Below are 24,212 nucleotides of genomic sequence, written 5' to 3' on the forward strand. Positions count from 1 at the left end.
TGTTAGAGAAACCCGTATTGCAGCCGATGTGGCTGTATCACCACCCATCCTGCAAAAGGACTCCAGCTCGTCCCTCTCTCCCATCCATGTTCCTTATTTCCCACCATTTAGGACCAAGGCTGGTCCTCCTCTCCCTCGTTCCTCCCGTGTCAGCGGCCGACGGCACGGTGCAAGGCTGGGGGCGTGCGGGGGCGCGGGCGGCTGACGGGGCTGCCTTGCAGAACGTGGGCTGCGACTACGAGATCGACTCCAACGCGGTAGAGGACCGGTGCGGCGTCTGCCACGGAGACGGCTCCACCTGCCACACCGTCAAGAAGACCTTCGAGGACAGCGAGGGGCTGGGTAAGGGCGCTCGGCTCCCTCCCCAAAACACCAGGTGCCTGTTCCACTCGGAGCCGGGCTCACTGCTGCTGCTCATTTGGAGTGTGGTTTTTAATCACGACTTGTCAATTTGGATGGGATAAGACCTGAGCGGCAGCGTGGGGAGACATGGTGTTGCCATTCCACTTCTTGCTCCTTGAAGAAAAATATTCCCTTGCTGCTCTTTGCGTCTAAAGGCCTGAAAACAAATCTGCGCAAGCTGGAGCCGGTTTGGAAAGGTTTAAGGGGATTTTGTGTGTTGACAAGGACACATTGAAAGTGTGGTAAACGCTTTGCCAGCACCCATGCGGGAAATGTCTCGGTCTGCGATGGGCTTTCCCAGCAGGCAATGCAGCTGGGCTCAGTGCAAGGTGGGGTTTGGTGCCTGCTGGTGCCTTGCAGAGGTGTGAGGGCTGGCAGGATGCTGGCACCCCAGGGACACCAGCACCCACCCAAGGGGTGCTGGCACCCGCCTGAGGGTGCAGATCATCTCTGCCACATCTGTGACCCCCCCCCCCCCCCCCGCAAGACCAATGCTCTGTTCCGTTCCCAGGTTACGTTGATATTGGGATTATCCCCGTGGGAGCACGGGAGATCCGGATTGAAGAAGTTGCAGAAGCTGGGAATTTTTTGGCGCTGCGGAGCGAGGACCCGGAGAAGTATTTCCTGAACGGCGGCTGGACCATCCAGTGGAACGGGGACTACAGGGTGGCGGGGACCACCTTCACCTACAAGAGGACAGGGAACTGGGAGAACCTCACCTCACCGGGGCCCACTGTGGAGCCCGTGTGGATCCAGGTATGGTTTGGGATCTGCTGGTGGCTGGAGTGTGTGGCGGGGAGGATGGAGGGGACAGAGTCCTTGGCTTTCCTGCCTTGCCGTGAGGGCTGAGCTGCTGGTCCATCTGGGGGATTGGGGCCACGTTTCTCTGGGAGCCAACATCAGGAGCAGCCAAGCATGCGCTGCTGGCCGAAGGACCGCGTTTCTAGCCCACGCTGCTTCCAGCTGAGCTTTGTCCCTTTTGCAGCATTCCTCAAAATATTTACACAGCGGAGAGAGCATGAGGAGAAAGAGCCTGTTCCTGAGGCCTTTCCCATATCTTATCAAGAGCAGGGGAAGAGCCCGTGGTGCTTCTGGCAGGGCTGGAGCAGCCGGCAAATGCAGTGGGAGCTGGGAACCGTCGTGGTGGCAAAGGGTGGCCCACCAGCACTCCCTTGGCAGTGCTGCGCTCCCGCCAGTGCCGTAGTCCCCTCTGCGCTGCCTGACGCCGTGGTGAGGAGCTCGGCCCGAGGGGTCCTGCTCCGTGGTCCAAACCCGGGTGGTGCTGCCCAGGGCACTGCAGGTCAGGCTCCACTTCCTCACAAAAGCCCTTGAAGCAAAAGGTAAAAATCTAAAAGGATCGTTTGAAATCCTCTGAAACAACTAGAAATTTCAAGTTTTACTCTTTTTTGCATGTGGGAATTTCCGTCGAGCAGCCTGTCTTTGCCTTTTGCATTTCTTTCAGCAGAGGCTCAGGATGAAATGTGAGCGAGATCCTGGGCTCATCTGCCACCAAGTGCTGTTGTTAATGGGAACACTGGTGTGCTTGGCACCCGCAAATAATTTTCTGGGATTTGTAACCTAATTAAAACCTTTTGACAAAAATGTTTCAATATTCATGAAGAGGTTTTGGAAAGATGCCCTTGCTCCTGCCAAAGCTCCAAGAACAACAAAGCTTTGGCAATAATGGGAGCACTTAGGCTAAGAAAAACAAGGTTAAACTCCCAGCCTTTGCCAAGCGCTGGTGCGGGAGGTGCTTTGGGCAGGATTTGTGTCAACCACAGGAGCCACTTCGTGGATGTTGAGAGCAGCGGGAACCCGTCTCAAGTGGGGAGCAATTAAGGAAATTCCTTCAGGCCCATGTCACCATCAGCCGTTGCTGGCATTTGCTGCCGGCAGCTCCCTCTAACACGGTTGAGCCACTCGCCTGGTGCCAACCAGGGCACGCCGATGGCAGGTTGGAGGTGCAAACGGGGACTGACACGGGTAGCCAGCATCTCGAGCTGAGATGTGCTACGGTACTTCCCCAGGGCGATTGCTAGAGCAGTTGCAGCTCTCTAGGACATGCAGAGGCAAGGGGATTTGATTCCTCCTTTGCAGGGCTGGACTCTTGCTGCTGTCCCCTTCCCTTCCTTCTGCCACCATCCCAAAGGACAGGGCACTGTGACTGATGTTCACCTGAGTGTCCATCTGCCCAGGCCACCCACCATCAGTCCGGCAGACAGGGCTGGGAGCAGTCAGAGCCTCCCTCCAGCCATAACATCCCTCACTGAGAGTTCAGGAAGAGTGATGGAGAGAGGCAGATGTTGCTCACCACGCTCCCAACTGGCGGGAGCAAGCAGTGGGTCTGTCCTTGTGGGGAGGGTCATTCCTGCCCCACATGCTGCAGACCCATGGCTGGGCTGGGGCCACCGGTAGCCCATGCAAAACCTCCTGGGGAGGTCTGACCATCTTGGACCCTTCACTGTGCTGAACCTTGAGAAGTCCTTGGATGGGGTTGCATTTGGCAGTGGAACTGGACAGGATTAGCAGGGGAATTAACAGCAGCTCCTCTGCTCCTACACTGCTTCAGCCATTTGCTAACCTCCTTGTCAAAATGGTCATGAGCTGCTGCTGGGGTACAGGTAATGCAGCCCTGGTACGAAGCAGGACAGAGAATCACATCCTTATGGCCATGCTGGGCAGGTTGTTATCTCCTGAAAAGCCCCGGGGGTGCAATGGCAAGCCCTGACTGCTCCGCACTAGCCACGTCCCTGACCGTCCGTTGTCTCCCCACAGCTGCTGTTTCAGGAGACCAACCCCGGCGTGCGGTACCAGTACACCATCCAGCGCCCGGCCGACAGTGAGAACGAGATTGAGCAGGCAGAGTTCCTCTGGCGCTTCGGCTCCTGGACCACATGCACCGCCACGTGTGGGACCGGTGAGTCCAGCTCCTGCGGGACCCCGGGGCTCCGCCACCCGCGGCGGAGGAACGGAGCAGGCAGAGCATCCCTGTACTGTGGGTGTGCCTTAGAAATTCCTGGGTCTTTTGTTTCAGGAGGTCTCGGGGAGGGGGTGGGGGGAAGCAGCATCTGTTGAGGTCACCACTCTTGGGTGCCCCTGCCACGCTCACCCGCCAGACCCCATGCTTTATCAGCGCTTTGCTCTTTGCTCGGTGTCCTGTTACCACGCTGGGTGTTCCTCGGCATCAGGGTGATGGAGACAAAAGAGCTTTAGAGAAATCCAGGGAGTGTGGAATGGCCGGTCTCCTGCCTGGCTGGGCCTCTCCAGGGGGTATGATCTCCAGGATTTTACAGAGAGCACAGGGGAGGGTGCCTGGCCCGGGCAGAGCACTGAGGTCCTGCACAGCCCCGTGGTGTCAGACACTTGCTTCCCCCCCTTCCCGCCCCACTGCACCGCTGGCCAGGCATCCTGGGGCAGCTTTTTTGGGGTGGCTGATGGAGGGGGATGGTCTGGGACCAGCGAGTGCTTCCTCGAGCGCAGCTGCCACCAAAAAAAAGGGAATTCAAGGACACTTATACTTTCTAGATAGCATAGAGTGCCAGGAGATGTTTCCTGCCTGTTCCTGGGAGACAGGTATGGATTCCTGCCTGGAGCGGGAGCATTGTGGTGTGGCAGGAGCTGGCGGGGTGTTTCATGTACATTTACACTGAGAGTAATTCACTGTGGATTTGCATGGGCCCTGGAGCATGGGGAGTTGGGGAGGGCAGGAGCTGAAAGCACTTACTTTTGTTTAAAACCAGTTTTCCTTTGTAAGGTTTGAGTGCTTGGCTTCCAGACCAGAAGGGAAATAAATACAGGAGCAAATTGGGCAGGAGTTGGGTGAGGATGCTCACCCTGTCTGGCCACAGGTGAGCAGCTGGAGGAGGGCTGAGCCCCTCTCCCTGGGCTGGATAACAGTGTGAGCTGGGACATAGATTTGGGAGAACTCAGGCTGAGCCTTTTCTGTGGGGGCCAGCCCCAGCCCCACTGGCCCCATAAGCTCCCGAGTGCTTGAGCCAAAGCCCAACTCAGCAGCTTCAGCAGAGTCATATCAATCTCGGCTGATGGCAGTTGTTAATATTTAGATCTCTCCCAAGTCACAGGTCAAATACATGTTGCAAAAAGGAGGACAAAAGTAGGCAGTGAGGCAGCATGTTGAGGGTGAGGTCATCCTGAAAAATGTCATCCTGTGAGCACGGCAGACCAGGGGCAGGAGGCTTCGGCGGGTGATTTATCCATGAGCTGCGGCTGGGGCAGGAGCCTGCCAAAAAAGACCTGTGCTGCTGCCAGTTGTCTCCCCTTTGGACACAGCCCCCCCGAAAGCCTCATTGTGTGTGTGTGTGCATGCACACTCACGTGCACACAGGCGCTCTGATGGCTGGATGTGGCTCTGGACAGTGGTGCCAGGACAGTGTTCCCCCCGTGGGCTGCAGCATCTCCACTGCTTGCCATCCTGCCCCACATGTACTCCTCTGTGTGGCTTTGGCAGCCCCAAACACATGGCTGCGGAGGCTTTTCACAAGGGGAGAGATGGGGAAAGGCTTTTCCATCTGGCCGAGGGGTCCGTCCAGCAGCAGGGTGTTTTCTGCAGAGCCTCTGCCAGCTGCATTGCTGTTAAAGCCCATTAGGCAGCTTGTGGAAGGGCATTTTTCTGCAGCTCTTTCATCTTACTGCTGACCATAAAAGCTGTAGGGTAGTAAAGGTTTTACTCTAGAGATTTCTGCTCAGCAGCTCACCCAGCAATGCCCCTTGTGATGCCTGTGACCAAAGGATCCAGCCAGCGGCTACCAGGACCAAGACGGGGTCATTGCAGAAATCTGAGAGTGGGAGCCAGCAGAAGGGTGGCAATGTTCCTGCTTTTGACCCATCTTGTCCCTCTGAACCGCTTGGTACAGAGACCAAGCACTGAGAGGGCAAGCAGAGATGTCCTGTGAAGTTTGCGAGGTTGAAGCAAGCCGTCTCTTCATGTTTGGGGTCTGCTGACAGTTCTGAACATGGTTGTCCTCACCTTCCCTTCTGTGGAAACTCTTGCCATTCCTTAGGTATTTCCTGACAACCCTAAGTCCTGAAAGAGCAGGATCCAGCAGCTTTTTTCTAAGGGAGAACAAGATTTGCCAACTCTTTCTGTGGTCTGTTTTTAGCTTTCTATGTGAGCAGCCCTGGACTGGGTCTCAGGACAGGAGCTGAGGTTTGCCTTGTGCTGGACAGACAGAAACCCTCTCCCGCCAGCCCCATGGAGGGCTTTGGCTGTGGTCTGCTGCTTGTAATGCTCAGAACCCCGTATCCTGGCTGGACCAGTGTTGCTTACATCCATTCATCCATCCATCCACCCATCCTGTCCCAGGTGTTCCTGCTTTATAGCTGCGTATCCAGGGTCATTTTTCAGCCCAGTTAAGCTCTGTAGGTCTCATCACACACATGTCAGATTAAGACCAGGTGTCCAGCTCTGCGTTTCCCACGTGGGTACACTGGGAGCACTGGTGGCATTGGGCTCTGTGAGGGCATCAGTGCCTCAGCAGGAGTGGGCTCTCGACTTCCAGTTTCAATTTCAGTGGCGGTTTAATTTTCTTTCCCCTGATTTTGGTGGCTCAGGCTTACCTTAGGGCCTCCTCTCACCTGCGGCAGAGGATGCTCGCTGGTTTGGTTTGATTTTTGTCTCGAGCCAAGCCTTTGCCTGTGTCCACAGGGGTGCAGCGGCAGATTGTTCACTGCGTGGAGAAGCTGGCTGGCATCGTGGAGGAGCGGTACTGCGACGCGCTGACGCGCCCCGATGACCAGCAAAGGACGTGCAGCGAGGAGCCCTGCCCAGCCAGGTCCGCTTGATTCCTCCTCACCCCTTCTCAGCAAAGCTTTAATCTCCAAACTGCCCTAAGCAGCTATTTGCACCCATGGTTCTGCACCTCTCCTCTCCCTCATGTTTGAGAATGGGTCCCAGACCCTGTGTTGGTCCATGGGAGCAAATCCGTGTGGTTGTCTAATGGCTGCAGTGTGTTGCTTCTCCGCAGAACACGAGCCATACGGGAAGGCAGCATCCTGGCAGGGCTGAGAGCCCCTCTCTGCCTCTGTGCAAATAACCATCCCCGACACCACACGGGGACTAATCCATCCCTGACCCTCAGTCTGGGCACCCGGATCTTGGGCTGAAACACAAGCCGCAGTAAGGATCCTAATTCCCCTGGGCCCCGCTCATCATTACAGGCTGCTGAAGTCCACGTGCATCTTGTGGACGTCTCCTAGCCCCAAACACCTCTCGGTGCTCGCTCTGCAGTGCTCAGCGTGGTGGGGCACGGGCCAGAGCCTGGCTCATGGCCGCTTGCTCCAGCTGAGACGTTTCTCTGTTCACATTTCCCCAGGTGGTGGGTCGGTGAATGGCAGAAATGCTCGGCCACCTGCGGCCAGTCGGGGCTGATGAAGAGGACGGTGCTCTGCATCCAGAGCGTGGGGCTGGACGAGCAGAGGGCATTGCAGCAAGCAGACTGCCAGCACCTCTCCAAGCCAGATGCCACCGCACCCTGTCACCGGGAGGTCCCCTGTCCCTCCCAGTGGGCCATGGGGAACTGGTCCGAGGTGAGAAATAGCGTCAGGGAGGTCCCGGTGTCTCACAGTGCTGGGGGGAGCTGGGGACAAAGTGCCCCCCAGACATCCTCAGCCTGCCCGAGAGTGATGGCCCTGCTCCTGTTTACAGGGGAAATTCATGGATGTGTTTCCGTGGCTGACGTTGTAACACCAGCTCACAGGGACGGGAATTTCATTGCATGGGGAGGTCTCAGAGTGAGGAAGGAGCACCGGGCAGTTTGACTCTGCCCCATCCTCTCTGAAGGGGATGCACTGCTTGATTGCAAGGAGGGCAGAAACAAGAGGCTTTCAACCCTTCAGCATATTTTCCAGCACCACAAGCCTTCCCCTTTGTTTTGGCAGAAGCCTTAAAGATAATTTTTGCTTGCTGAAGCAAAGTGTTAGGGGCAAGCCAGGGTTTGGGTGCACCAGGCACATGTGTGCCAGCCAGCGGGCATCTGCTGCCCAGCAGCGTGACCTGGCACTGGGGCGAAGCTGTCTCGTCTCTGTTGCTGGGGTGGGCCGAGACAGAGACCCCCTCAGTAATGTTCCCTGGGAGTGTCACAAATTTTTCAACAATTTTTTTAAAAAGAGAGGGAGAGACCAAAAAACCCCACGTGTAAAATGCCATGGTCTGTGGACACCCTGTGTAGGCTTTATTTATTTTTGTATTTCTATGGATCAACTTAACCACAAGTTGAGGGGTTTAACCAGAAAATTGTAACTCGTAATTTAAGCAGTGGTTTCAAAAAGTGTTCAGCATTAAGACAAATATCAGGAGAGAAATGAGAGAGCCTGGGAACTGAGCTTGTTGCTAAGAAACAAACAGAATAAAAATGCGAACAGAAAATTTGAAGGCTAAATGAGAGCTATTTAGAAATATTTTTCTAGGGGCCCACAAAAGCCACAATTGCAGGGCTGAGAGAGACGGCTGCAGCAGTTTAAAGGGAAAATCATGAATTGCCCGTGGGTCTGTGCATGAAGCCAGCCCAAGCCGTCACAGTCATCTGTGGTGTTGACATCAACGGACCTGTGAGCCCAGCAAAAATGTGCTCAAGATTTTGAGATGTCCGTAATTTTTCTGTCCTTCTTTCACTTAAAGCTAGAACCCTCCTTCTCCATTTCCACCACCACCAGTAAGTAGCGAAATTTGAGGGGCTTGGAAGCTTCCCAGAAACGTGGTCCTTCTGTCCAGCAATAATAATAGGCAGTTGTTGCTTTTTTTGTATTTGCAGACCCTGGGGCAGGGCAGCACGTACACCTGTCTGGCCCTGGCAGCACTGGGGCAGCTCACGAAGCCAAAGGGGTTATTTGCAGTTTGGGTAGCCCAACCAAATGCTTAAACACTGGGACTTAGTGCCTCCAGAAGAACCCTAAAGCAATGTATATCCAGTTCTATGGACTTTCCAAAGAAGTCCACTCAGAAGCATTATTTGTTGTCTACTAATACACAAGGGTTTGCATACAGGAGCATCTATCTGTTGCTGGCTGGAGCACATCCCACTGTGCAGCCTGCTGTGATGCCTCCTGCAGCCGTGTGCTTGATGCTAAACCTTCATGCAAGCTCTGGGTGTTCCTCCATGAGGCTCCTAACAGCCATCATTTCTTATCTGGGTCCCAGAAGCTTTCCTGATAACTGAGCCTTGGCAAATAAACCCCCTCCTTCCCCCTGCAAGAGCTGCAATACCTGGAATTTGTCTCCTGGATGGAGCTGGAGGCATTTGCTGAGAAATTTTAGCTTAAGGCACATGCTGCAAGAGCTAACCTCTGCCTGATTTGGCAGGGCCATCCCAGCAGGGAGAAGCAGATTGCTTGCACCCTCCCACAGATGTTAATGTGCGGTAATGTTTTATTTCAGCAACACTGCATAGCTGGTGGCAATGCCTGGTGGTGGCCACGCAGTGTTATGGACTGTCCCTTCTGCCGGGCACAGTCCTCAGCCTGCTGGGTCAGCATGTCCTCCAGACAGCCCCTGCCTGGGAGGAGACGTCCTGCAGGGTGGACAGCCACCCAGGAGCCCACCAGGACCGGCGTGGGGAGCGGGGCAGGTCCCAACCAGGCACCTGGCCCTCGCGAGGACTGAGCAAAGACAAGAAAGGCTCGAAGTATGGGAGTATATATTGTCTGAGGAGCATATCTCCTGGCCAGCCCAGCCCAGCAGCCCTGCCTGTCCACCTTAACCTCTGAATTTCAAAGTGCTGGCGGCTGGGCATCAAACCCTCACCTTAGCCTGTCTGTTTTCATCCAAATAGCAGGGATTTCAGCAGAAATCCCCTCTGTTGGATTTGTTTGCCTTGTTGACCATTTGTTCTTGTTGGCTGGGTCATGTAAGGCGCTTTGATGTACGTGACTAATGCTCTGTGTGTCTGTCACCACAAACTGCAGCAGCCTGTGGCTTGTGCAGCCCACATGTGATATTAGTAGCACTATGATTTACTTATCCAGCAGAAAATTTTGCTGTCCTTCTCTCCAGCTTGTGGGTTTCTTTTGTGCTGAAAAATCTCAAAGAGACCATTATGGTGGAGGAGGGGGTGTCCTCAACAAAGCTCCTTATTGACCCTTGCTTTTTCTGTACTAGGACAACACCCATGTTGTTATCCCCTGTTTCAAAAAATTCTCTTCTAGAAGAAGAGATGCAATTCATGGCAATAGGTCATAGAAAAGAGCTATTAGATCATCTTACCCAATGCCCTTCCCAATGTCCATCTCCCAGGAAAATTGTTTCTGGCTGGAGTGCAGGTCAAGGATCACCCCGAGCAAAGAACCCTGCAATACCAACCCTGCACTGGGACGGTCTCTAACGGGGAGACAGCCCTGGAGGTAGATTTGACCGATAATACCGCTGCTTAGTGGTGTGACCAGTCCCCCCTGCTCCTGACTCCTGGTACAGGGGACCCCATGCCACAGGTGGGACTGGCACAGGAGACATCCTGGGACCCAGGTGGGTGGTGGGAGCGTGGCAGAGCAACATGGAGCCCCTTCTCCCTGTGCCCAAAGCATCGCGGCACAGGGGACGGTTGAGCACCCACTTCAGTATCTCGGAGGGGAGCACCAGCAAGGGGCATGGTGGGTTCTGCTGCGGCACCGCTGCCGGCCCCTTCCTGGCTCCTTCTGCTGCACCCTGCATCGCCCATGCTCCTGTTCCTGATGTTTGCATCTCTCTTCCTTTTCCAGTGCTCCGCAACGTGTGGAAATGGGACACAGAGGCGTCCTGTTTACTGCAGCAACAGCACTGGAGCCGCTTGTGACCCTGCAGAAAGACCCAGCTCGGAAACTATTTGCTCCTTGCCGCAGTGCCAGAAGAAATTAGACAATGCCAACACAGATTGGTCTGGCAGTGGGTCCTCCAGCAGAGAGATATTTAATGAAATCCATTACATCCCCAGCAACCACATTGCTAAATTTAACCCCTTAATTCCAAATATTCCGGAGTCTAATGATGTCAATATCATCACTGAGGAGGACTTCTCAGCCAGAAAGGGAAATGTCTTTGTTGATGATTTTTACTATGATTATAATTTTATCAACTTCCATGAGGATCTGTCTTACTATCCCTTCACGGAGAAAGAGACCAAAGCTGAGGAGCGTAAGCCAGAGCTGAGCACCAATGTCGTGGAGGGCTCCCATGAGATGCCTGCTGATGTCCTGCACACTGTCAAGCCAGGAGGAGGAGCAAGCAAGGACCGTCTGGTAACCAGCGAAGCAAACACTTCTGCTGCCGTGCACAGCGAAGGAGAGATGGAGCCTGGGGGTTTAACCATGAATGACCTCCTGAGCGTGATCCCTGAGGATGCAGGGACAGCCACTCCCAAATTTGCCATCCTTGACTTCATGGGTGAGGAGGAAGATGCAAGGTTTGTGTCCCGCTCCAAGGATCACCCGCCCACCCAGAGTACCACAAGTCACAACTCTGCCAACAGCCATGACCACCCACCCCTAGATGAACCCCAGGGAACCGTGCCAGCGAGGACCAGTCCTGGGCAGGATGCTCCAGCCCGTGGCCTTGCTCCCTGGGCTCCTTACCCAGATGATCCCTCCCCGCTACTGCCCACTGGCAGGGGCAGTGCTGATGCAGACACGTCCAACAGTCTGGGAGAGCCGGGGAGCAGCGGCAAGGGGCATGCAAGCACAGAGGGGCCAGGTAACACCAGCAGCGGGGAGCACAGTGTGGCCGGATCTGCGGGGAGAGGTCATGAAGACTCAGGGGAAATGGGTCTTGTCATCACCAGTGATGCTAATGGTGCTGCCCCCAAGACCAAGGAGCCAGAAGGGTGGGCAGAAATGCCGGAGGGGACGGCGGGCACACATGCAGCGTCAGTGGCCAACGAGCAAGCCCAAGGCACAGAGAGGGCAGGTCCTTCCTTCCCCACCCCTCAGGGACCAGGGCAGGAGATGGGAAGGAGTGCTGGTGGCACCCGTTCTGCTGCAAGTCCCTATCCTGTGGGTGCTGATGGGGGTCCCGTGGGGCAGGCAGGGCACCAGCCAGAGCTCCGCACACCCACGTTCCTGACCTCGGCGCCCTTGGTGGCCGCTACAGCCTTTCCAGCAGCAGTATCCTTGTCCCCTGCCGTGCCCGGGCCAGCCACCCAGCTTACCTCCAGTGGCCTCACCCAGCAAGATGCCCTGGCACCAGCCATGCCCACGGCCCCAGCTCACAGCCCTCCCATGCACCCAGCGGGAGCATCGCCCTCTGAGTCCCCCCCAGCGTGGTGGACCATGGGGGTGTCCCACCACCCAGAGCCAGCATCACCCCGTGCAGAGCAGACCTCCCGTGGGGCCCCGCTCAGCAGCACCGTCCCAGGGGAGCGCTTGCCGAGGACAACCTCAGGGACGTTTGCTTTCAGTGATGGGGAACACGAGTTATCCCATCCCACCCCAGCACCCCTACCACTCTGGGAGAAGAAAAAGATGGAGAAGGAGGAGGCTTTGCTTCCACCATTGACCACCGTGGCAGCCACTGTGATGCCCAGCTGGGAGGTTGGGAACTGGAGTGAGGTACGTGTTGAGTCCCATTAAAAGTGTGACATGGCCAGTACGGAGGTGAGAGAGCTGTCCCTTTCCTGGCTGGTCTCCAGGGCATTGCTCTTTGCATGCAAAAAAATCATGCGTGGGGCACACACGCTCCAACTGCCGCTCCGTCCTGTCCCGCTGCCTTGGGCACTGGCCACGGCAGTGGCTCCTTGCGCTCTGCAATGCTCGGTTCAGCCCAGCCCGGCACATTTGCAATCACCCTGCTTGCAGCCCTGGCACACCTCCCTGCTCCAGGAGGGCTGGTTCTCCCGTGCACGGCGTTCCCCAGCTCTGCAGGGAGGGTCCCGGGGCAGGGGGTGCTCAGGCAGTAGTGGCAGTACATGGTGGGCAGAGAAATGCACTCCCCACCTGAAGCCCTGCCTGCTCTGGAGGAACAGGCAAGCACAGAGCCCCCACGCCGGCGCTGGGCACTCAGGGAATCCAGACCCTGGCACAGGAGCAAGCTCTCCTGCCATCGTATGGGAGAGAGTATCTTAAAATATGCCACAAAAAGACAGAAATTTAAATGTCAAGTGTAAGGCGCATCAAGGCTGCAAGTTACCAAAGGGAAGGGGCTGTGCTGAATGCAGTGAATGGGGGATTATCAGCAATTATCAGCTATCGTTGTACTGCCTAGCTGTCCCGGGGCTGCTCTCTGCATAGCGTTTGCACTGACAGACAAACTGCTGCAGCAATTTACGGTAATGGGCTTTTATCAGAAAGCACAAAAATAACAAGCCTTTGGTGTGGTGGGGCAACCAGAGACTCCGCGATGGGGGACTCTTTTAAGAAGGCTGCACAAAGGACCCAGTAAGGGTCAGGAAAATATTTGGTATCAGCAAAAATACAGTCCCACATGTGGGTTTTATAAAAGGGCTTTGAACATCACTTGAGCCAGGGTGTTGGAGGAAGCTCTGCGGCAGGGATGGGACTGGTGGCAGTGCTGTGACGTGGAGGCACACGGGTGTGTTTTGAAAGCCCTGCAAAGGCTTTTATAAGAGGCAAAGACTGCTACAAAATAAATCAGATCAGTCTGGACACTGAGGGGTGAATCCAAAAGAGGAGGTGGAGGCACTGCCTTTCAGGTGGAGAGAAATCTCTACTGGGGCTTTTTACACCGAAAGAGTAAGGGACAGACAGTGCTTGTGAAAGAAGGGCATGGAACAGAGCTTTATGAGAAGCTTGTTGAATGGTTGAAGCCATTAGTAATAATTAAGAGAGACCTAGCAACAAAAAAGCTAAAGGCACCTCAGCTGCAGAGATCCCCAGTGCTGCCCTGTTTCCCACTGAGCTGTGGGCAGCCGTGACTGGGAGGCTGGTGCAGGGCGATGGCTATTGCTGCTGGGGTCCGGGGTTGCGGCATGAGAATCCTTCTGGAAGCCAAAAGCTGAACAGGGAGAGAAAGGACAGTCCTAGCCAGACCAGAAATGACTGAAATGGGTTATGGAGGAGGGTTTTGCTCTTCCTTCACCCAAACTGAGGGCTGCCTGATGTGGGACTGGTTCGAGAGGAGCCTCTCACCATGGGGAGTGATCTGTGGGCCTGGGTCCTCTGCCAGTGCAGGGCACAGCCTCAGGGAAAGCTCCTCTCCCCACATCATCCCACAGCCCTGCCTCTGTGCGCCCCAGTTTTCCTGGCACCCCTCCCGATGCCCACGCAGGAGGCAATGAGCTGAGTCCCTAGGGACCTTTCTGCTGGGCTACCAGGCTCCATCCTGGGCCAGAGCCAGCCATGGGGCATCAGGGGCATTAGGGGCATCAGGGGCCAGCCCCGCTGGGGCCGGCGGCAGGGCAGAGGAGCAGGCGTCTGCCTCCTGTGTTGCAGTGCTCGGCCACCTGCGGCGTGGGCGCGATCTGGAGGACCGTGCGCTGCAGCACCGGCAGTGACGACGGCTGCACTGTGGCGAACAAACCCGTCCCTGCCCGGAGGTGTTCCCTGAGACCGTGTTCGTCATGGCGTGTGGGGAACTGGAGTAAGGTAAACAGGCATGTAGCCGGTAGGGAGGGTCCTGAAAAATTTACAGAAGAATGAAGGCAGGTGGTGCCTGCTCTGTGGCTGGAGCAGTACTGGCTCTTGGGGCATGTGCATGCCCGATGGCTCACAAAGGCAGAGGGTAAAGGTTTGGACTTGCCACAGAGTTTAAACTACTTCATCCCACAATAATCTTTTCATTTTTCCTGCTCTTGGGCTCATTAAAAAGCCAGGAATTTGCAAAAGCTAAACGAAGAGTGGCTTGAAAGTCTCTGGAAAATGTTCTGGCCAGTCTGCACTACCAGGGGGTGTTTGCAGTTGGGTTGGGTGAATCCAGTAGGTTCAGTGGTGGGGAACAACCCTCCTTGCTCTGGGTGGCCACCGTTTCTTGGGATCATCAGTTGTCTGATACATAAAGACACTGTTACCATTACAACTGGAAACCCATTGCTTTCAGAGGGAGAGTAGTGACAGATTCAGAGCTGCACAGACTTTTCTCTAGCTTGGACTAGAGAAAGAGCTGAAAAGAGGTTGAGTATCGACTCAATCCAACCCAAGCCAGAGCGTGTCTCTGGGGTCACGGTCCCAATGCCAGAGGGATTCCCCCTGCACCAGCCCTTGTTGTCCTTCCCTGGCGTGATGCCCCTGTCCTTTCCCAGTGCTCCAAGAGCTGCGGCAGGGGAATGAAGGTTCGGGACGTGCATTGCATTGACACCAGAGACCAGAGGCTCCTACGGCCCTTCCACTGCCAGGCTGTCCTCTACAAACCACTGGCGCAGCTCCCCTGCCAGAGCACGCCATGCCTGGACTGGTACACGTCCTCCTGGAGAGAGGTAGGGGCTGTTGGGGAGGGGGCTGAGATGGGAAGGAGGGGCAGCGCTTGACCCCCGAGTGTCCCAGCGGGCCTTCATCCCTGGCTGGGCACACACAGCATGTGTGCCTGTGACAGGGTGTTTCACACCTGCAGTTATTTTTCCTCTCTCTCCCTGGAAGCACGTTCGGCCAGCACTCGGCATTTGCTTGCCCAGAGCAAATGCTCAGTAGCTGGGCAAGTGCAGGGCTAGGGGGACTGAGCTGCCTTTGCTGGAGCCCCCTGATTGTTGCCAGCAGGGAGGCAGCGAGCTCAGCCTGCCTTTTCACATGCCTGCAAAATTTAAGCAGATACTTGCAATGGGTCTGCTGGATCCTCCTGCCTCTGGGAATCTCCCAGCCGGTTTCAAGCACAAAAAGGAGATCACCCACTAACATCAGGGGTAGCTGCAAAGGGGGTGTTCCACCTGGAAGGCAGGTTTTGTGGGTGCTTATCTATTTGTAGGGTGGGTTTGCAGCATATTTCCTTAAGACACCAATGCACGCAGCCTGTCTGCCTTTCTGTTGTGCCGCTGGCTTCCCCTTTCAATGGCTCGTGTCTCGGCAGTGCTCGGAGTCATGCGGCGGCGGGGAGCAGGAGCGGCTGGTGACGTGCCCGGAGCTGGGCCGCTGCGAGGAGACATTAAAGCCCAATGCCACCCGTCCCTGCAACGTGCACCCCTGCACCACCTGGGTGGTGGGCTCCTGGGGAGAGGTGAGCAGGCACAGGCGGGAGCGCGCCGCTCCCCTCATACAGGGCTTTTGCACAAAATGCAAGGAATGGTGGGGGGGAAACCCAATCCTCAAAACCAAACTGGGGGCTACGGCAATAAAAACCTCCCGGGGTCTGATGCTGCCGGCACAGCGCGGCGTTGGGGCGGTGGTTCTGCAGGGTGTGGGGATGGGTCCCCCCAACTTCCCAGGGCTGACGGGGCTGCCCCGCTCCCACAGTGCACGGCTCCCTGCGGCGGGGGCATCCAGCGGCGCCAGGTCAAGTGCATCAACACCAAGACGGGGCTGGCCGAGGAGGACAGCAGCCTCTGCGACCACGAGCCCTGGCCCGAGAGCACCCAGAAGTGCAACCCGCAGGACTGCGAGAGCTCCGAGTCGGGTAAGCGAGCGGTATCCCACGGCCCTTCTGCCTGTCCTGAAAGCTGAATGTTTTGTCTTTAGTGTGGTTACGTTCCCCAATGGCTTGTGTGCAGTGTTTGGGATAAATGCTGCCTTTTGAGGACGTGGTGATAATTGCAGAGATTGGTGTGAAAACGACCCAGGCTCTCAGTTAAGGAATATTACTTACAGAGCGGGCAGCTCCTCCTTCATCAGCTTTAAGGAGGAGCGATGCAGCGTCCTCCATCCCCATCCTCTGGCGTGGTCAGAGACACTTTTCTACCATACAGCACTGGTGAGGGCAGATGCAGTGACACCCAGTTAGAAACTCGGGTGTGCACAGTTTTGCCACTCGTTGTGGGTCGCACAGCAATGTGACAAGGCACAGCACAGCATTACCTGGGGTGCTGTGTGCTAGGGAGGTTTAAGTGGCACCGTGGTAGTGGGCATTGGGCGGGCATGTTGTACACAGACTGGGTGGTCTCTTGGTCTCTTCGAAGCCGCCCTGTGAGACAACATAAAGTCCTTGTAAGAACATGACCCGTTTCTGGGTCTGGTAACTGGAGATGTTTTTTCTAGCCAAGTTTAGACTCATTCTTTATTTTTCTTCTCTCCACCTTTCACTTCTCGGTCCCCCAGATGGTCTGGAGGAGGACGCCAGCAATAACTGGCTGTGCTGAAAGAGGAGCTACACTCAATTAATTTTGCAGGGGCAGTTCATGCCCTGCGCTCTCCCAGCTCGCCGGCGGCATGACGCCGTCCTGCTCCTGGGAAGGGACCCCAGGAAGGGCCGTGCAGCCGGTGCCGGCGCAGCAGCACCCAGGGTGGGACGGGCTGGGTGCCAGGGGCGAGCCGGCGGAGTGGGTGCGGGGAAGGATGATGGGCGCGTGGTGCTCGCGGTGCTGCTAAAAGGGGAGCTGATGCCGGCTGCAGCAAGGAGGGTGATGGGGGAGGAAAGGAAAACCAGTCAGCCCACTAAAAAGCAGTGTGTCTGTGGGGAGATGGAAGGGGTGTTTTATATATGAAGTGTGTAAGGCTAGCTTGGCTAATTGATAATTAAGTGGGAATGTTATAACCGCCTATAAATGTCTGGAGCGTTTGGCTGTGAAGGGGCCGAGTGTGATTTTACTGGCATGAATGTGAGCTGGGATGTGCTTGTCGGAGGCAGCAGCGTCACCCAGCAAAGGGACCACCAGCGCCCACCTGAGTGACCATGCCGGGGGTGACGTGGGACAAAAGGACCTGGTTCAGGAGCAATGTGTAGTTCAGGAAAAGGAAGCCAGAAGGAATTATCAAGGGCTTAAGCTCTCTGACAACCAGAAGGCTGTTAAGTCCCAGAACACAAAACTTTTGAAACAAGCCTAGGCTCACCACTAGAAAGTCAGATAAAAGACCAGTTCTCCAGCATCTTTGGGTATGGCTGAGCAGCGAGTCAGTCCCATTTTAAGCTCAGCCATGTCTGCCAGCTTTGTTTACCTGCTCTGGCTGCAGCCGCAGTGCTCAGCCATGCCACAGGCTTCTCCTCTCGCCTTCACTCAGAGAGATATCTCCCATGGCACCAGGCAGTTCCCTGTAAGCCAGAAATCTGTGGGCTGCAAGGGTTAACAGCACTTAGAAGGAAAAGCAATATAATGAGGGGATTAGATGTCATTGATATTAGCATGTTGATCATTAATCAACCTTATCTTTTTAATGTGTCTGGGGAAAAAAAAAAAGCTTTTTGACTGCCCAGAAAGAAACGTTAGACCCTCAGGAGGTTTGTTGAACAAAGAGGGCTGAGAGCCGGAGCGGGACAGGGGGGCAGCAGGTGCCCAAGGTGCAGGAGCCAGCCCCATGGGCTGCCGCACACCTCCGTGCAGGTCCCCCTCTGCAGCCTGGGTCACCCGTTCTTATCCTTTCAGCTCTTTGTATTTGTTCTGTATCTAGCCGTGCTTCTCCTAACGCCTATTCTGGAGAGGGCAGAAGCACTGGCTTTGGTTAACTGGGATTTGGAGGCTGTGACCGCTGGCCATTAGGATGCTTTTAGCCATTAAATCGTTCCTTTTCAGCAGCTGTGCGACCCTCCTGCCTTTGCAACTCTGTCGGGCAGTTCAGCATTTTAGGAAATAATTAGTCAGGCTTGCTCAAGAAATAATGTGCGGTTCCGGCTATTTTTGTCACGGGAAAATTTCCGTGCTGGGTTTGGTGATGAGAGCTGTGGAGCCGCACGGCGTAGCCAAGGTTGTACCAGAATAACCACTTAGATGTGTAGGAAGCACACAAATAAATGTCAAAATCCTGGATAAAAAAATGACATAAATGCTCTGGCTGTAGCCCAGGGCAGGAAACGCCTCTTGGAAATACAAACATTTCCTGCCAAACCATGAAGAGGAACAAAACTTTCACATGGCAGGAAATCACAGATGTGTAAATCCACAGGCAGAGGCTCCCAGAAAAGGCATGAACGTAAACTCCAGCCCTTTCCTGTGTTTTAAAGGATCTTTACTGCACAAGATTAATGCAGGCTGGAGTGATTCATGTGTTTATGTTAGAGGCTCCTTGTGCTTCTATCTCCTCTAACATGAAGTGCACCGATACCAGCAAAATCATGTATTTGTCTTTGTGAGCAGTCGTGTTCTTGCTGGACACAAAAATGCAAATAACCCCAGTAGAGTTTAAATGTTAAAACCATTATCAGATGAATTTTTAACAGAGATGGAACAGATTAAGCATAAACAAACATCTCACAGGCAATCAGCTCGCTTCAATTAAAGGAGCTTGGAATTAATCAGAATCAGAATCCTGTTCTGTCACCAGGTTATAAATTAATTGTTGATTACACAGGGGTTATTTTTAAATGTTTTACAGCTGCATCCAGCTGTGAGTGGAGAAGATAGGATTGGCCGTGTCCTTAGGTGGCTCCTGGGTACCATCGGAGCCCATTGGGCACACAAATGCCTCTGTGCCATGCCCCAGCAGGGCTGGGAACATTTATCTTACTCCATGCTAAGACAAGGAACTCAAACAAGTGCGACTCCAACACAGGAAAATCTGCACGGGGGCTGAGAGCCATCACTCTCGCCTACGCTAGCGGCAGCCGGGAAAGCCCTGCGGCTCCTTGCTGGCATCCGAGGGTGCAAGGAGGACATCGCTCCCCTCCTGACAGCACAGCCTGGGCGACAGGAGCGGGAACAGATTTGCCAGACCTCGGGCAGGGCTGCCGGGGAGATAAGAGCAGCCTCTGGCTCAGGAAAGCCTGTTGCTGTTCTGATTTCCACCGGTGCCTAGCTCCGAGCCCGGGCAGTGCTCTCACAACCGCATCAGCCACTCCTGTTACCAGATCATTTCTTGTAGCTCAGAAAGCTGGAAAAAAACCCTCACAACATGTTTATTTCTGTGTTTAATTATTACACTTTGTTTTATGGCCATCTTGGAAAGGAGCTGAGCAGCCGGTCCCATGTGAGAGCTCGGAGAAACCGGCGCTGGTTTATCCAGCAGGTCAAACAGCTTTAAAACGCAAAAGCAGCAATTGCTTTATATTGGAGGAGAATGCTAATGGGTGAACTGAGCTGCAGTCGCCCCGCTGCTGCAGATGTAGTGGCTGTGCCTGCAGGAGGGCTTTTGGCCAGACCCCATCGGTGATGGGTGAAACAACCCTGTTCGGGACTGAACGTGTGCAGCCCATGGGGCACTCATTGTGGTAAATGTCATAAAATTAATAATTTTCCTTGTGCCCATTTCTCTGGATCTGACACTGCAAGTTCCCCAAATTCACTCCAAGCAGGTGATGGGTCCGGTTCTTCCCTCCAGCCAAGGCACCTTAACAAGCACAGCTGTTTCCCACAAGTGTCTCAGGCTCTGAGTACCAAAGGAATTAAGGTAAAGCGTTTGGCTGGCCCAAGAACAAATATGTATAAACTGGCCGTGGATACAGTTTCTCTGGGAAAGGGACAGAGGTTTCCAGCCAGCGGGAAGGGATGGAGTGGGATGGAGTTCAGCCTTGTGCCCTGGGAGCAGCCAGCACGTGGGACCGTGTTTGGTGGGGCTGTGAGAGGGGCAATGCCTCAGGGGGAGCGAGGGGTGAAGTCTCCCTTGCTCACACCGGGGACGTGCTGGGGCAAATCCCAGACAGCTGGTGCCCTCTTCAACTGCTGCCTTTTGCCATGCTCCAGGCTCATTATCCAGGGTCTGGTTGTATTTCTAGTTGCCTCAAGATTAATTGGCAATTAAAAGTTATATTCCTGCTTGCTTTGCGTAGGGAAATGAAATTATTCATGGTTCTGCATGTAGCTGAGTTTGTCCGCAAGGGATACATACTAGAAATAATTGCAGCAAATTCCAATTTTCTCTGTCATTTGAGCATGTAAGTCTGTATCCAAGGGGCAAGACAGGGAAGTGCTGCTGAGCAAGTTGTTAAGTAAGTGCCCTTTATTTACTGCTAATTAACAACAGGTGTCAGTGGAAAAATGGGTGCTTGGGAAAGGATTTCCCGTTTTTGTTCAGTGTAGGAGAAATGAATGTTACACGTTTTAGACTTACAGAGAAACAGGCTTTCAATGACATGGGCTGGCAGAGTCTGTCCCCATAGCGGCCCTTCCTACCGAGGGGGTTGATGCAAATGCCAGCTCTGAGCAGTAAGGATGCTGTGCAGGTCCCCTGTAATGTGTCTGGACGCCAATCCACCTGCGCCATGTCTGCAGAGCGGCTTCCATGAAAATTCGGGCAATGGAATAAAAAACCATCATAACCATCAGGCAGATGGAGCAGGAAGGGCATGTTTCCTCACCCCGACGAGAACGGTAGGGTTTCCTTATTGCAGTGCTGCATGCTTTTTATGTAAATGACCTTGGTTTGACCAGCGGCAGTGGGAGACGCTTCTCGTCCCTCCTTGGCAACTGCTGAGCAGATTTAAGTTTTAGAAAGTGTAAATCGCAATGGACCTCAACGGCACTGAGGGCTCCCGGGCTCCAAGCCTCCAAGCCTCTGATAATGGGAGGCAAAGCCTAATCCCAACAACAAAAGATTAACCCTTACTTAACTTCTTTGAAAACTCTCCAGAATACATCAAAGGCATATTTTTCCATGCAAAAGACCGACCTTCGGCAGAGAGGATATGGGCCTTGGCCTTGAAGGGCTAAAAACAGAGAAAGCAAGGACAAAAATGAAGAAATGGTGCTTTACCCGTGGCTGGAAGAACAACTGTGCTCAGCCACGGCAGTCATGCTCTGAGGGTCCTGCCTGGCGTCGGTTTCCCTCAGTCCTGAAAGAGAGGAGGGCTCAGGGCTGCTGGCAAGCATCCTTACTCTGCCTAATCTTCACGTTAAAAAAAAGGCAAAAGAAGCAAAGACTCTGTAGATGTGACATGACTGTCTGCTCAAGCTCGACTGTTCCTTGCAGGGTTGGCTGTGGGAAGCTCTGGATTCAGTGTGTTTAAAGCAGTTTTGGATTTTGGCAAGGAAGGCAGGGTCACGTTCAGCAACTCGTTTCGGCAGAGTTAGCTTTTTCTCCCCCTCCCTGCACTCATGAGAAGGAAGGGGAAGACAATGCAGAGCGTGGGGAAGAGTCCCGGCTCTGCCGCAGCTCTTTGGAAATGAGAATTTCTCTCTGTCAGATCCAAGGACTCTAAAAAATGGATAATCCCCCTCAACGTTTTACAGAGCACTAGCATTTTCCTCCCCCTGGTCTGTAATCCAGGCTGGATGCTCAGGGAGTGTCAATGGGAGCTCCGTGACAGTGCTGAGCGAGATGTGCCGAGAGCAGCAGGGCTGGCACCTGAAAACCGGTGGAGTTTTTGTGCTTTTCTCCCATTTTTCCAAGCTGCAGCCATATCAGTGCCTGCCTGTGCAGGCAAACCTGGCAGCTGAGCATACATCGCATGCATGCTGACCGGTGGCCGCAGCTCTAGTGCTGCCTGCAATGAAATGTGCTGCCTTCGCCAGTGCTCATTCCCAGGGAGGGCACCGTGGGCCCCGGAGCAGGAGCCTGGGATAATACTTGTTCAATTCAGCACTGGCTCTGAGAGCATCCCGAAGGCCAGAGGTCAGCAGCTTAATTCTCTGGTTTTGCTAGCTCAGCTCTAAGCTCAACCTTTCCTTGTTTTTACAAAACCTGTTCCAGGAAGTTTATTTTTCCTGAGCATAAAAGTAAATGCTTAGGTCTGTATGGCAGAAGCTTAAATGAAATTTAAAGCGACTTCCACGCCAACTTAAAAAAAACAACCAAAAAAAAGTGGGGGTTTTCAGTTTCTAATGTGCTGACTTAGCCTGGATTTTAAAAGCCCTGCTTTAAGCTATTTCTTTAGACTAAAATTTGGCATAGACTTGAACACTGGAGCGTATGTTCAAATGAAGTGTTAGGATTATATGAAAAAGAATAGTTAATAGAAAAAAATAACAGTAAAAGGATTAAATGAAAATTGGGTCAATTCTGTAGGGACCCTCTCTGAAGAGCTGACAAATTAAGTGCTTATTACAGCTTCCCTTGCCCAAGACCAATTCCAGGGAGGAATCACGAGCTCAGCCAAGATTTTTCAGACCTGAGCTTGACCCCACACATATCCACGCTGAGACGCTACATCAGACCAAAACAGCCTGATCTGGAAAAGTGATGAGCACTGAACAACTCCCATTGACTTCATTTTATTAAAATGCTTTGGAAACCCAGAGTCCTGCTGCGGGGTCTCATGTCAGGTCAGCATAGTTGCAGCAACGCCTCCAGCCAAGGGTGGTGGCTCTTCTCCGCCCTCCGTGAAGCCCATCCTGGTTGTTATTCTGCAGTAGGCTCATACCTTTGCAGATAACATGGTGTACAAAGAGAAATAACTCCTGGCAGGAGACGGATGGGCTTATTTATGCCTGTGTACGGCTCTGGGTAGTGCAGGTACAGGAATTTCCTACTAGCGCCCAGGGTGTTGACCTGTTGGAAAGGGATCAGAAAACAGCTAAACCATCACCTCTGGTCCTGGAAAGCGACCTTGCAGCGAGAGGCTCCAGAAGCCTAGCCTTTACAGCTCTTTCAAGGGAAGACAGGAGGCAACTTGATTGTGATCCATAAATAGCTTTCTAGGAAGACTGTTGCGATAAGCAGAGGGCTCGTGAACAGAAACAAGCCCAGCAAGGCACAGCAGCAGTGTGCTAAAAATACCGAGGCGCTTGGCAGGGGTCTGCCTCAGCACAGCATCCCCCCAGGAGCATCGCCCCGGGACTGCAGTGCCGACCGTCTGAAATGCCGGTGACGTTCCCATCCATTCATGCAGCATTTTTAACTAAGTTCTTCTAAACAATGTGGAATTTTTACTGCTGTTACACTTGCTCGGTGCAATGCAGTGATTAATTAACCCCCCTGGAGCACACCAGCCCCTGTCCGTGCCTGTTGGGAGTTGTCGCTGTGTCCTCCATCTCTCCTACTCAATATCGCTTCCAAACCCAGCAACTCGAAACACCACAAATTCATAAAACCAGTGGGAAGTACAGGTTGGGCAGGTGGGAGTTACCCAGCGGTTGTGCCCCAGTGAAGAGTAAATGATTACTGATTCCTGCACGAGGGGAGAGATGGCTGAGATTGGTGTGCCAAGTGGGAACTGGGCACCAGTGCTTTTTAAGGCACAGCTCAGCTGGTGCACCCTGGTATTGTCGTCGCCAGCTGTAGGGGACAGGATGGGGCAGTCCTCCAGGCTGACATGCCCTCAGGCTTTTCTCTGTCATCAGACACCCCACAGGTGTTTTAGGATCCCTGCTTGAGGCATCCCAGTCCTGCAGCACATGCAAACGGGAATACATATATTTGTGTGCATGAATGTCCCCATGTGAAAGGGCTCTGGGGGTTCAGGGGATGCCGTGCCAGAGCCACAGGGATGCTCCTCGGGAATACCATCCATGAGACCCCAGTGGAGCATCGCACGAGCAAACGCTTCCCTTTTCCTGACTGGCTCTGGTGCTCTTGCGCAGCGTGGCTGCTCTCATGGCAGGTCTGGGGATGTGCGCTGCTCCTGGCCCAGACCTCTCTGGGCTTCACAGCAATTCCTTGTCTACTCTGCTCAACCAGCAGGAAAACTCTGCATTATCCCCCAGCACCCAGTGGGTTGGACCAAACCCCCAGCCCGTGAGTGTGATGTGTGGCTGGGATCCGGCGCTCAGTCCCAGTCTATCGGCAGCTGTTGGATCCGACACCACCGGCCGGCAGCAGCTTCTGTGTTAAATGGTTTCTTCAGGGCACAGAGACACTATTGCTGGGCAGAAAGAGCTGTTGCTCAAGAAGAAGAGAGGAGGTACCTCTACTGAAAGAGAAAATTAATTTTAGACCAGTATAGTAACCTCCTTGCTGATGGGCTGGGGCCGGGGGTGTGAGAGCTGTGATTG

General features: G+C 54.0%; 1 protein-coding gene across 1 annotated transcript in view; it reads left to right on the plus strand.

The window, feature by feature from the left end:
• The window catches only part of ADAMTS7 (ADAM metallopeptidase with thrombospondin type 1 motif 7), a 50,976-nt gene that overhangs the window by 23,243 nt on the left and 3,521 nt on the right, over nucleotides 1-24,212 (plus strand). Inside the window, exons 14-23 of the mRNA XM_069798718.1 lie at nucleotides 222-342; nucleotides 914-1,158; nucleotides 3,178-3,319; nucleotides 6,068-6,194; nucleotides 6,735-6,948; nucleotides 10,111-11,931; nucleotides 13,771-13,923; nucleotides 14,577-14,750; nucleotides 15,335-15,481; nucleotides 15,718-15,877. Coding sequence (XP_069654819.1) covers nucleotides 222-342; nucleotides 914-1,158; nucleotides 3,178-3,319; nucleotides 6,068-6,194; nucleotides 6,735-6,948; nucleotides 10,111-11,931; nucleotides 13,771-13,923; nucleotides 14,577-14,750; nucleotides 15,335-15,481; nucleotides 15,718-15,877 — 3,304 coding nt within the window. The remainder of the gene's footprint in view (nucleotides 1-221; nucleotides 343-913; nucleotides 1,159-3,177; nucleotides 3,320-6,067; nucleotides 6,195-6,734; nucleotides 6,949-10,110; nucleotides 11,932-13,770; nucleotides 13,924-14,576; nucleotides 14,751-15,334; nucleotides 15,482-15,717; nucleotides 15,878-24,212) is intronic.

Source organism: Haliaeetus albicilla, chromosome 12, assembly GCF_947461875.1.
Source record: "Haliaeetus albicilla chromosome 12, bHalAlb1.1, whole genome shotgun sequence".
In the NCBI taxonomy this organism is placed as follows: domain Eukaryota; kingdom Metazoa; phylum Chordata; class Aves; order Accipitriformes; family Accipitridae; genus Haliaeetus; species Haliaeetus albicilla.